The sequence below is a fragment of the Acanthochromis polyacanthus genome, chromosome 13 (assembly GCF_021347895.1).
Source record: "Acanthochromis polyacanthus isolate Apoly-LR-REF ecotype Palm Island chromosome 13, KAUST_Apoly_ChrSc, whole genome shotgun sequence".
Classification (NCBI taxonomy): Eukaryota; Metazoa; Chordata; class Actinopteri; family Pomacentridae; genus Acanthochromis; species Acanthochromis polyacanthus.
In genome coordinates this window covers 15,974,368-15,988,739 of record NC_067125.1, presented here as the reverse complement: position 1 = coordinate 15,988,739, position 14,372 = coordinate 15,974,368, and the positions used below count along the sequence as shown (strand labels likewise).

Sequence of the window (14,372 nt, the reverse complement as noted above, 5' to 3'; positions counted from 1 at the left end):
CTGATATACAATGAAACTGTGGACTTGAGGGATCATTGATGGCAGTGAGGTACACTTCCAAAGGCTCTTGGCTGGTCAAACATGCAAATTAGTTGAACTCAGTGATGATCAACCTCCTGATAAAACAGTATCCATGAGTACTCCTTGGATTTTCCCATTTGTGTAGGTCTTGACTGTCATCCAAACAGCATGGAACCAGGTACTGCAGCATAGTATATGTGGGTTATAATGACTTCTGTATTATTAGTCACTGAAATTGGACCTGTGGCACCCTCACAGAGATTCACGAAATTCACATTGTCTGACAAGACAATGTGAATTTCTAAAGGAAACAAGCTATTTCTGAGTTCAGAATAAACAAAAACAGGGTGGGGACCATGGTAGTTTTACTCATGAAACTTTAAACACGTGGGTGGGATATCTGTGACTAAACAAGTACTAACTAAGCCACATTTAAAGCAGGCCTTTTGCAGTACAGAATCACTTCCCCTGGCAACTCCAGACATTTTCTCCTACAAAAAGAAGCATCGCCATATGTTTGGCATATCTTAGTGAGGACCTCTTTGTTTACGTGATAGATTCTGATTGTGATCTTGAACAGTTGCGAATGGAAACAATATTGTTATACACAGATAATTCCATATACACTCAGTCTGGTAAAGACAGAAAGTTGTTCTGAGTCTAAAATATCTCTGGTCTCATCAGTGATGAAAAATGCAGCTCATTCAGTGATACTCTATCAGTGTTCTGAATTTAGTATCTCATGGGATAGAACCTGTCCGTGGATATGAAATCTTTAAGAATCAAATCTTTGTCTGTAAACAGTCCCACAAGCCTGAGGACATTACTTTCCTCATCTTAGGAGCATCTGATGGCAAATCTTTGCATTACAAGAATTTTTAAAAAGTGAAACTGCTGCAGCAATCCACCTTGTTCTCTTTCTCGGTTCTCCTACTTTTGGTCATCAGCAAGCTGTGTTTACAGGTGCACATGAAAGGACACTGAAGACCTTGTTAAGCCTCAGACTAAGAGGTTGTCAGATCATCTAACAGCATGTGAAACCCCATTTCTGATGGTGTAATTGCAATGGACTGAGTTTGAAAGCAACTTTCTCAAACTTGCAATTCATAAATCAAACCAACATCACACAGTGGTCAAGTGGCAGAAGGGGGGAGGCTAGTTAAGGCTTTGAACTTCCTCCTTAAGCTTTTTCTCTCTTCAGACAACCTCTGTCACTTTTCACATGTATAGCTGATTGCAACACAATGAATACCCTCAAGAAGACAAAGTTCAAAAGTGTGTGCTGTTATCACAATATCACAGTGTACTGCAAAAAAAATTGAAGGCATTTCCTAAAGTTTTTCATCTTTGTTTTCACGAAGGGATTATCTGCAAAGTGATGAAGCTTGCTGCTTACTACGTCAGATTTGGTTTGACTCCATGTCTTCTTTGTTGGGGTTGCCTGTTCCCTAAGAAACTGCAACAATCATTGTTAACAATGACTACTAACTGTTTAATGTGACAGAAAGCAAATATATCATTAATAATGGTACAATTAAAAATGGCATCAAAATCATGCCAGTGGGCAAAAAGGTCACCACTGTTTGGATTATAAGCTCTGAATGATCCACAAAAAGATTGCCTTTCAGCTGGAAAATCAAGTGATCCCACACATTTCCACAGAGAAACAACCACAAGTTGGGCAGCCACTGTTATACCTGCTCCAGGACACTATTCAGCTGTGGAACCTGTACCTCTGACTTGCCTTTTTTAGGTGACAGGGGAATCTTAAAAATTGCTTCATATCTCTCACGTACAGCACTACAAAGGAAACGCTTGCAGTCACAACCCTTAGTCTATTGTTTAACTCTGTGAAACTCCTGTGGGTTGAGGTACCAAAATTGGATGATTGTACAAGTAAAAGGCGCTGTATAAAGACCAACTTTGTATATATAGCTGCAGCTTTCCAAAGTTACAGACATGAAGAGAGAGATAGAGGTAGGTGGGAGAGTGCAATAAAACAATTACATAACATTTTTATATTTGCTCAGTTAGACATACTGATGCCAATTTTAAATATTGCTGTACAACTGAAAATTGCTTGTCCCTGTTCTGATATACCATGGCATACAACACCCATCTGATATCCCACATGGGTTAAGCTAACTCATATACCGAGAATGTTATGCATATATTAATTGAATGAGGTGTATGCACAAGTGGCTGGACACACAAGCTGATGAGGCGCTGATGAAAGTTCCAACACAGCATACTGATGAAATTAATATTCTTTTTGTCTTTATGTCTCTCCTTCTGCCTTCATTCCTCCCTCATTCTTTCCAAGGCAAATGAAACAGGATTAGCAGAAGAGAGAGGGAGAGATATGCCTGTGTCAGCTGCATGTGTATAATCCCCAGTCTTTATGTCCTGCCAAAATACACAGTTTTGCTTTACAAGTGACTAAAGTGAGGACGGAAACAGAGATGAACACTGAAGAGATACAGAGAGAGAGTTGTCTTGTGTGTTTTCACGGAGCTGTTCCATTGTGTTCACTTTTTGTCTTTGTCAGTGTGCATGGCTTTCTTGCACCATGATGGCTACTCAATACATATTAGTGTGTTGACCCAGCCAATAATCAGATAAAACACAGATATAAAGACTGAACAAACAGCAATCTATTTAATCTAAGCTATACCCCACAAGGGCTGGTTAATATTGTGCTGTTGTAAGTTGTATAGCTCTATGCCTAAACACACAAAAACTTTAGGAACGCACATTTTGTGCTAGATAAAAAGTAGAATGTACTGCATATTCACACAGCCGCATTCTCGCATAAAGTGCACATCATAGCATAGCCAATCTCTTTGGGAGTATATGTAGATAAAAATAATAGCATCCAAGAAAACAACAAAGATGCAGGGAAAATTGCACACATTCCGGGAGGGAAAACAGCGCAGCTAGCAGAAAAGAGATGTCCAAAAGCCGTGAGTGCACAGAGTAACTACATAATGCATTAATACCAGCCATGTATTAGTATCCACAAAGAAACACTGTGGGGGGGAAAAAACACATGACTTCTGAACATACTAGGAAAAAAGAAAGAATACACCAGGGTGAATAAACTCAATACCTCAGCAACTTTTGCATCACACACAAGCTACTAAAGAAGTAGAACTGAATATGGCAAGATTTGTATAAATGAGGCTTCTTTTTCCAGTCAGCTGCAGTACCACAGCCAGTTTCTTTAGCTTGGTGAATTTTGGAGACCATCACTGTTTGGTCTTCCCACCAAAATATAATATCATGACTCACTACATTTGTAACAGTGGACCTGATAACAGGCTGGCATGCCACAGTGTTTTGCAAGCATGTCATAATAATTTACAGGAAAAAAAGGGGGATTCATTTCCCTTACATTTAATCATTGAAAATTTGTTGAAAGAGTTCAGTTGAAAATTCAATGTTGAAAGGAAGTCTACTTTAGAATACAAACCATTAGTTTTGCTGTTAAAGAGAAAACTGTATTTTCACCAGATGTTTAGAAAGTGCTGCCAGTATGACTGACGCAAGCACTGCTGTCTAGTTAAAACCTGCCATGATTGTAATTTCATTTGTCAATTAGGTAACTGTAAAAAATAATTCTAATTACTATATGCATTTATTGTATCTATAGTTAACCATTGTGAGCCCAATCAGTTTCTGGGCATTTTCAACTCCAGTTACATTTTCATTTACTGTGGATTCATATTTCACTACAATATAAAATGCTTCATCTCTATGGTAAGATCACAGCCATGGCCAGAAGTAGAAAGAATTAAAAAATGTTCTTTGTGTAATTTTATGCAGTTATAACGTCATTAATCATAGAAAGAGAACAAAAGCAAAAGTTGAATTTCTTTACTTTGTATAACAAAATTTAAAAAATAATAATAATGGAATCAATATGTATGACATCCTCTCAAGTGCCCACAGATGTTACCAGTACTGGAAAAATGGGAGCTTCACATGCTGGAAGCTATACAGCTAGGCCTGTTTACATTTTTACAGCCTTCATAAACTTTGAGTTTTTGACACTCCTCTGCAAATCAACTCTAAGAAAGACATTTCACTATGCTGAATGTATCTTACAATAATTTGTTGACAGTTTTCTTCTCTTTATACTGTTTTTGAGCCATGTATTTTATTGATCAAATATGCTACCATTTCTTCTCAGTCTGTCTTCTTGTCTCCATATATATATATATATATATATATATATATATATATATAAAAACAATTTTATGTTGAGATTTTGGTGTTTTTATCCTTTTCAAACCCTATGTTTCACATGATACATTCAAGGGTTGTAGGAAAGTTCCTAATCTAATAATGTGACTGTTCTTTGGGTTTTTTCGATTTTTGGCTTTGAGATATGGTATAATTCTGGCAACTAACAAAAAAAAAAACAAAGCCAAAACAAAAAAAACAAAAAACAAAACATGCATTCATAACCCAGTGGCAGGTTTGGGGGGAAAACGGTTAAGGGTGTTCGAACAACACAGCTTACTTTCATTCCCATTATGAGTATTTGGCATATCTGGATAAATGAGGTCCCCCTGTTAAAAGTGCTTTCCATACAAATTTGGCTTAATAGGCCATTGCTTAACAAATACAACCCATTGTTTGTGTTTCTGTGTTTGTGTGTTTAAGTGTGTGAATCTGTGTGTGTGAGTCTGAGTGTGTACATGCGGTCACAGCTGCTTGTGCCCTGTATTGTGTTCCTAATGTAGTACGCAGTGATGTGTGAGTTCAGTCGATCTGTGTCCGTATTCTTGCTATCTAGGATACTCACAAGTGCACATTGACGGAGTCTGAGAAGTTTGCCAATCTGTCACCATTGTCAGACAACAACAATGCACTCAGACAATGCTCAGCTATGTTAAATTTGGTATTATCTTGCTATCATATCTATTGGCGCAAAATTTATGCAGAGTATGCTGTCTAACTATTTCTTTATAAATTAATGTGCACAATACAATGTTTACATTTGTCATCCATGATTTTCATTGGTATTCATAACTTCTAAATGAATACATATATTAGATATACAGCTAAATCTTTTTCCAGTTTGTAAATCCAACACAGGTGCATTGGCTTAATTAAACTCTCTGCCATTGACCTGCTGCCTTGTCTTTCTGTTTTATCTTTGACTGAAGACTGCTGTTGCTGGTCTTGGGTTCACTGCTGCCTGAGGCCTGTATTCTTTTCTCTGTTGCAATCTGAGAGCGTGGTTGGGTTGTAGCTTGCAGTTTTGTGTGGGTAGGTTTGCACGACATCGCTTAAAAACAATATCACAAAAAATGTTACACTTACTTTGGTAATGATTAATTTACAATTAATCTTTTTAAAAAATACAGTTCCACACAAATTGTAAAAAAACAAAAAACAAAACAAGACTAATTAATAATAAGGAGCAATAAATCACAAATTTATTGGAATTCTTTGACTTGCTCTCTATCAGACAATAATCTAAGGTATTGACCTTACTATGTAAAGTGCCCTGAGATGACTCATGTTGTGAATTTATGCAATATGAATAAAACTGAATTCATTAGTTCAGCGTGAGTTAAGATGAAGAATAAAACTACAGGATTTCTTGACACTTCAGGGAAACAATAATTAAGTAACTTAAATACTTCCAACATTTTCATTTTCTGACAAAGGGGCTTAGCAAATTAAATAGCTTTACCACAAGGAGTAGCAAACACTGTGTATGGGCCGCTGTATCTAAAACCTTGGGTGAGATCTGCTATAGCCTGCTGTTGTCTTTTTTAGATATTTACTCAGCCTATTCAGTGGAATGATAGTGCTGCAGATGTTAAAATATATTGGTGTCATGTTCTCTTGTCATATGTACGCAAAGCTCTGTTCAGTTCTGTACCATGTTAACTGAAGCCAAAGTATTTCGACACAACTTACACAGCTTTGTTTTCTGTATCAGTTCTTTCTCATCTTTGCCCGTGAGCTTCTGTTTATCCAACACCGGCCTGGTATTCACTATCTTCACTGTCCCTAGTAGTTTAGCTGTATCAGGTAAATGTGCAGTGAGCAATTTCTGGGTCTCTCAGTGAGAACAATAATAAACGATATAGTGTGATGATGTCGTACAGTAGTGTAGGATCATAGACATTGTGATGTGATTCAGGCTGAAGTCACACAGGATGAACTAACATTACATTTTGTCATATATGTTCACATTATGTAATGTCACTGCAATAAAACAGCTGCAAGTAAAGATAGATAATGTCATGCTAACCGCAAACTTACTACTTGTTTACTTGATCATCTATTTAACTAATGTGGCCAACATTATGTGGTGAATTCAGTCATGGATTATCCCAGAGCCCTAGAGATAGTAAGAGTTGCGACACTCCCATAGGGTGCCATTGTACGCTTTCTTCCAGTCTACTTCCGGGTTGTGGAGGCTTGTTTAGTCCCAAGCACTGCTTAGACAGTGATAGCCACCGTTCATTTGCACTGCAGGTCGTTGAGTATATGTGGAGGTAAGTTAATGAAATGCCTACCTCTTTTGAATTGTCAACTGCCTATATTTTATCAGAGGCTCTTTATGATGCATATGCTGAGCTTTATTTGTATTTGCGCAGCGTAATTATATGTATTTTTTATCTTGGTAGACGACCGAATTTCTGCTACTTTTTTTTAGCTCGACTCTGCTGTTAGCTGTGAAGTTATCTCCAGGGATATATTGATGGATTAATTGTTGATGAGTCGCTACCTCTTTTTAATTTTAATGTCTTTATATTATATCAGAAGCCCTTTGTGGTGAATACATTCATAGGCGTCAGTTTAGGGGGGGACGGTGGGGACGTGTCCCCCCACTTTTTGTCAGGGGTCATTTTGTCTCCAACACATTCAAATTCTTCACATGTAAGCCGTTGTAAATCCAGTTATTTTCAGTAGTATAGAAAATTCCGACGCTCCTGAACGCACCATCCGCACTCGGCCGAGAGTTGCACAGACACGCAGCACACCTTCGTGCGGTTAAAAAAAACAAAAAAAACCCGCGCAGATGCTAAATTTGCGCCTGTGCCAAGTGGAAGCTCCGACCAGAGGCGTGCAGGGGCAAAATTTCGGCGCGGGAGAATTAGTATTATAGCGGCCCAGAGACCCCTCTACCTGCATGTACTGATAGCTCAACAGTTTATGCCTCTGCCTCTGGTGTGGTGGTTGTGAGGTCGAATCCAGCTTGTGGCATTTTGCCGCCGTTCTTTGACATTTTCTCAAAGTGCTGTGGTCTCCGTCCCCCCCCCCACTTTTAAAAACAAACTGACGCCCTTGCATACATTTATCTGTATTTGTGAATATTGGCAGATGACCGGCTTTCAGGCATTGCCATGTGCTTGTTAGCTCTTCTTTGAAAGCTACCTAGCTACATCGCTACCTCTTTTTAATTGTCAAGGCTACGTCCTTTATATGAGACCCTTTATAATGCATAAACTTAAACTTGTAAGTATTTAACAAATACATTTATTAATATCTATCGTATCTATCTATCCGCCAGTATCCCGAGAGCCCTCACTGAAGACACGAAGACCCTCATTGTTTCTCCCATTGTCAATAAAACATACTATTTCATTCATCAAAGCATAATGAGTTGTTATTCTTGAATATATATTTTGTGTATGTCTTAAAATGATTATAGTGAGTCAACTCCTGCCTCATCAGAAGTGGCTGGACACTATCTGCTGAATGGACTGTTGTTACTCTGCTTTTCAATAACTCCCAGACTACGGGTAAGTGAATCAGAGAAATATAGACATTGTCTGGAAATACAATAATCCAGCTGGGCAAAAATTAACATCTTCAATCATCTTACATTTCTGTGTAAAAGTCGATTTTCCATGCTAACACGAATGTGAAACATTCCCTCCAAAACCCCAAAAGTGTCTTTAATATGTCACCTTACGGCTCAAAATGTAAAACTGACATTTACATACATACTCCAATGAATTAATAATCAAACAAGTACTTGGAGGTGTGATTTTATTCCTTTTTTACCGTGAAATCGCCGCTCTTAGTCCCATAGAAGGAAATGACAGCGCTGCCTGTTTGGAACTATTCAGGCTTACATGAACCACATGACCGCCCCGCTGCGAGAGCATGAGTGTCGCAACTCTTACTATCTCTAGAGCTCTGGATTATCCCAATACTAAGGGTCAGACCAATCATAACAAAGAAAAAAAGTGGAGTGAAGGTTAAGCTCCAAGTTAAGGGGATGTGACATTGTTGACAGGCAACTCCTAGGAATCACACTGTTACACTAAATAAAGCTCCAGATGGATCAGGGGTTCAGCATCTTCAAAAACATTTAGGATAGAGCAAATGCACAAATCAACACAATGTATAATATTACTCTAGCTTTTTTTACACATTTGTAGAAAAGTTACTTATTATATCCTTAAGGGAGTGTGACTATTGCATCACTTCGTGGGTGTGTGTTGGTCTATTCATGTGCACATTAAATATTCTCTCCTGGCATTGATTAAACTCCACAAAACTTGTATGATCATCACAATAACATCTTTAGATTTTTTCCCATTACAATTGTCCCTCTGTAACTCAAACAGCTTAGATGTAATTCAATAATTTTCCTTCCTTTTGTACGCAAATGTCCATGAATGTGCAAATTAGCACGCACCTCTATTTTCATTCATCCTTTTGTCACTCATCTACAGCTCAAACAGGAGTAATCTGACATACATATTCAAATCGTAAGCCAATTAGAGAAGAAGAAGAATTACATGATATGATATGATTGGTTCTTTTGATTTGTTATAAATCTTGGTCGTCTGAATCCAGAACGACATTGGTACGCTACAGCTTCAAGGCAAAAACGCTCAACCCTGACACTGACTGCTTATCTTATCGATCATACAAAACAATAAGGTAAAAAAGCTGATTTTCAATGGAGGTGTCCTGAAGACAGTGAGCACACCGTAGTTGTGATTGTCAGTCAGCTAAGTTTGATTTGTTGTTCAATTTGCAGGCAAGTTAAAGCAACTCCTCAACACACTGACTGTCTGTGTGAAGGTATTAATTTAAGGAACATATTGACTTGAGTAAAACTCAGTCAGTTAAAAAAAAAATCTTTAATTGCCCAGCCTTGATGTGTGCATACATGTGCGTGTGTGCGTGCATGCAAAACTGGGATGGTGTGCTCATGCAGAGAAAGAGGAAAAGGGATGAGGTTGATAGAACACGATTCAGTAGTCAGGGATGCAAGAAATGCAAAAGAAAGACTGAGTGAAGCAGAATGAGAATGGAATCCAAAAAGATATTATTGAAAGTATCAGTGAAAGACAGACAGCGAGACAGACACACAGATAAGATAGACTTTGATGCCCATGCGACAATGCTCACCTGAATGGGGATCATTCTGTGGAGCTTCAGTGCCCCCTTCTGGTGAAACCTGGCAAAGCAGCCAATGCAGTAGTTCTCAGCGCATTCAGAACACATCTACAAAAGAGGAACACGCATCGCCGTCAGTGTGTGTGGGTGGGCGTGTGTGTGAGAGAGAAAGTATAAAAGATATGGATGTGAAGCTTTGCGTATTTCTATGTCTTAAGGAAGCAGAATTTTTCTAATACAGAGAGAACAGTATGTGCATGTATCTTATGTGATTGTACACATTCATGCAACAATCTGCATTGGCAAGCGGAAAAAATTTTTGTTAAGATTTAAACCTAAAGCCGGATATCTTGTCCTTTCCTCTAACCTCAACCTTGCCATATAAACTTTGACAGGAAGGATGAATATTGAAATGGCTTCTCTGGCAGGATGCTTCAAGGTGTGTGCACGTGCGTCTTTGTGTGTTAAGTGTGTTAAGTGTGTGTGTGTGTGTGTGTGTGTGTGTGTGTGTGTGTGTGTGTGTGTGTGTGTGTGTGTGTGTGCGTGCGTGAGAGTGACAAAGAGAAAGAGAGAGAACTGAAAGGACGGCTTTCGTGAACACGTATGCATTTGTGCTCAGTGTGTGTTTTGTGCATGCGAGTGTGGGTGCGTGAACGCATCTTAAGGGAGGTCATTATCATTTCTATCTGTATGAATTCGGGCTTATTAGTGAGGAAAAGTCCTTGCATCAGCAGGTTTGGGAGATAAGCCTAGGCCGTGTGGACAGAGCACACACGCAAGGCCAGGAGGAGTGGGGACACAAAGAAGGGAGGACAGGATGGAGAAAAGGACCAAGGCTTTGTAAAAATAAAAATAAAAAAAGACTCATTTGGTTGCCCTCATTTGGCTTGCAAGTTTGTTTTTCATTTTGGCTCATGGTTTCAGCTGCAGCTCCAGTTTAGTGTACTTTCTAAAGGAAGAATTTTAATTTTAGTTATCCTATCAAGACTGTTTTTTTGTTGTCACAGTGTGATATATTTCGGAATCAAATGACCTGGAACTGTCCTTCGTATTCCTTTTGTTGCTCACTTGCATAATTGCAACTTGTTCACCTGCTTATTCATTGCTTACTCTAATAGATGATTAAGACAAGCAACAATAAACAAAACAGTTCACTGTGCCATACAATTTTCTTGTAGATAAATACAGGTCTAACTGTGCAAATTTCTAACAGATGATTCACAAATTAATAATGTTTCTTGCTTTAAAGTCCTTTATCTCATCTTATCCCCCCTTTTAGTTTCTTTATTAGGCATTACTGTAATTAAGTCATTTATGGGTAATATTGTGTTCAATATTTTTTTCTCACCCGTATCACTCTGTATGAGTGTGTGTGTGTGTGTGTGTGTGTGTGTGTGTGTGTGTGTGTGTGTGTGTGTGTGTGTGTGTGTGTGTGTGTGTGTGTGTGTGTGTGTGTGTGTGTGTGTATGCATGCACAAGCCTCCAACTGCGACATTGCCCTTTAATGCGCCCATAAAGCAGGGCCTCATTTCCCCTCTCAGGCCTAAGGATAAATTACAGCCACTCCCCAGGGACTAGGCATCCCTATCAGGCTGCAAGCAGCATATCACTGCACTCTCTGTGCTACACAGGAAGAAATGAGGTACTTTTTTTGCCTGAATGACTCTAGAATACAGCACTATAGCACAAGGCTCAGTGTGTGTGTGGGTTTGTGTGTGCGTGCACACATGTGATTTTGGTCAATTCTGTGCCAATATGTGTGAGCCATAGTTTAAAATAAGCTCAGACATGGATGTGATTATGTGGTTGAATGTGTATGTGTGTGTGTGTGTGTGTGTGTGTGTGTGCGCATATGACCATTTATGTGTTTAAGTGCAGTTCCAGACAGAATGGCAGACAGTTGTAACGCTTCCTATTATTGCCATCATTATAGGGTACAAGGGCTGTCCAAAATGTGTGTGTGCATGAGTGCATTGTGTGTATTTGTGTGTGCATTTAGCCTATGTGCTTGCCCAGACCACTATAAACACTGCCATTAAGCCCATCACTACGGGACACTGGGGGCATTGGGTCCTTCATTGGACAGTTCAGCACCATCATCATCAAATGCACTATCAAGCAAATTACCACATTACATTTTAACACATTTTTCTGTGCTGCACCTAAATAACTTATTCCAGAACAAAAGGGCAGAAAAATGGTTGATGTCAGCTGCATCAGTTCAACCCCTCCCTCTCCTTTATTTCCTCTATAAGTCTCCCTTTCTCTCACCCCCATTGCTCCCATTCACAGTCTCTCAGAAGCGTCAGTTATTCAATACTTAAGTCGGCTGGCATCATACTGAAACATAAGATAGAAATTACACAAGTTGCTAAGAATTTAGGATGTAGGGATGTGGGAGCAACTGGTCATCAAGCACGCAACTTTGTTTGCCAAGTTATTATATACATACATACGCAAAGAGACACACACGGTGAGGATTTTATTTCTCTCCCTCTCTCTATTATTCACATATACAATTGCAGGTCCCTCCTCCTGAGCAGTAGAGGACGAAGAGCGCGAAAGAATAAACAACGGTGCCCTCAGAGGTCTCAAGTATCGATGAATAGATCCAACTAAACTGTTATCAGTGCAAACACAAACACATGGATAGACCAACAGATTGGACAGTCGAGGCACAGAGAGACACAGGCACGGCGAGGAAAGAAAAAGATGAATAAGCATAACTGAGAGAGTGCAGAAGGAAAGACTATGAAATATGGGTAGAAACATGGCAAATGGAAAAATTGTGTAAGTGCAAGAAGTTGTGAGGAAGAAAGAAAAGATTGGTAAACACATATTGACAGCAAGGGAGGCAGCATGGTAGACAACGGGCATCTGAATGACAGAGGGAGCTCACAACAGATGCAGGAGCATGAGAAAGAAAAGAAATATACAGCAGAAGAGGGGATAGTAAGGCAACAGAAACAAGTGAAAATGGACCAAAGGAGAGTGATTGAGAGGCAGAAAAAAGAGAGGAGGGAGAGCAACATAGAAAATTAGAGATTCAGCATTTAAACGTTGAATGGAGAGCAAGATAATTGTCTCCTGACATTTTTACTCACATGTAAATGTTTGTGTGTTTGCACTGATCAGTGTAAGATATCAGTAGACCCATAAACTTTGTATCTGAGCTTAGGCCATTCAGGGATGGCAAAATTACTAGTCAAATAGTGACATCTGATCACTAAAAACAGAAAATGTGATTATGTTTTATCAGTGACCTTCCAAATAGCATGCGGGTGATTCTCATGAAATCCAGATTTATAAAGTGTCCAGTACGAGGATTTTTAAAATGCCCTTGAAGAAAATTTTGCTTTTGTACATGCACTATTATGGTCTGAACTAACTATAAAACATATTTTTAGAAGATTTTTTAAATATTTTTTGTATGTTTATTTAAATTTTTTAGATGAAGTCCATAAAAAAATCTCATTACCGCAACATAACATTACATTAATTATATGGCTAAAAATGTGAATTTTTGGCAATGTTAAAGTATAGCCTTATTACTCATGCTCAAAGCTATGCATAACTCCGTAGAGATTAATTTTTCATTTTTTTTATTTTGTGTAATTTCCTTAAATATCTCATTACCGAAACATTTGTAACGATTTACACTTTTATTTATTGAATTGCTTTGTTAAAAGATAACACACACATTTTACATATAGCAGGCATGAAATAAGAAGTGTTTTATAATATGTTTATACATTTTAAAACAAACCATCACAATAAAATTATTACTGAATTCATAAAAAAAGTCCATGTTGCGGTAATGAGAATGCTATGTCGGTAATGAGGAACAATATTTCGGAAATGAGACAATGGTTCTAATACTTAACCATATTTGACAAATCAAACACATACCATTTTTAAAAGAATATTTATTTCATAAACAGTATTTAATTTTCTCCTAAACATCACAGTACAATATACAATCTTAATTAATAAACAATTATGTCTTGTAGTCAACACTGTAGCACTAGTCCTGACATTCTATCAAACACATCTATTTCTGAGAATGATTTCATGTGAAGAATTTTAATTTGAAGCAGCAACTAAAATATTTATGAACAAGTTGGTCAAACAACTTAAACATTAACTGGAACAACTGCTTTTACCAATCACTTTTCCTTCCCACCTGTAACTCATTCATTAGCGTTTTTTGTGTTTTGCCCATATGTCTGGTAGGACACAGAAATGTCTAGCAGAGGAGGTGGCAGGAAGGGGTTCTGGGATTATGTCCCATATGTCCTGACGATAGTACCAGACTCTCTCCTGGATATCTGATGCTCGGGACATAGAAGCGGTTTTCCCCAATACGAGTCATGGTGTCGACTTCGTACTGCTCTTCAGCAATCTGTTTAAAGAAATATTTTTATGGTCTCTACAAATTTTGTCTTAAAAGCATATAATAATGTAAGTGGATAGACATATTAACAGAAATCTTGAAATGTAATTCACCTGTGTGACTGTACCAGGGAACAAGTCACCATCATACTCGACCAGGACCCATTGTCCAACCTCAATGGTGGCCTTGGTGCTGTCGGGTTCCTCTTCTCCTCCCTCAGAGAGCACATGGCACACTGAAGGAAAGCACATGCAGTTTTCCCCACAAAAGCAAGACACTTCCCGTGTGTTGATGACTCCTGGTTTTGTTGATGTCAGCTGTTAGGATGGAATTCAAAAAACAAAAATTGTGTGTGCCTGAGTGTGTGGACATGTATGTCTGTGTGTGATGTGTGTTTGTCTGACAGAGTGTCTCATGTGGGTGCCTTCACGTTTGCATGTCAACATCAGTATGTATGTGCACAAGTTTGTGTACATGCATGTCTGTGTGTATTGTGTACAGTGTTTGAATGTGTGTCTGTGGGAGAGTGAGGGTACAAGTGTTGGTCAACTTAACCCAAGTTATATTTTCC

The 14,372-nt window shown here is 38.5% G+C and overlaps 1 protein-coding gene across 1 annotated transcript in view; it reads right to left on the bottom strand.

Moving 5' to 3' along the window:
- Positions 1-14,372, bottom strand: part of zbbx (zinc finger, B-box domain containing) — a 68,255-nt gene that overhangs the window by 31,802 nt on the left and 22,081 nt on the right. Inside the window, exon 7 of the mRNA XM_051957856.1 lies at positions 9,421-9,516. Within this exon, the coding sequence (XP_051813816.1) occupies positions 9,421-9,516 (96 nt within the window). The remainder of the gene's footprint in view (positions 1-9,420; positions 9,517-14,372) is intronic.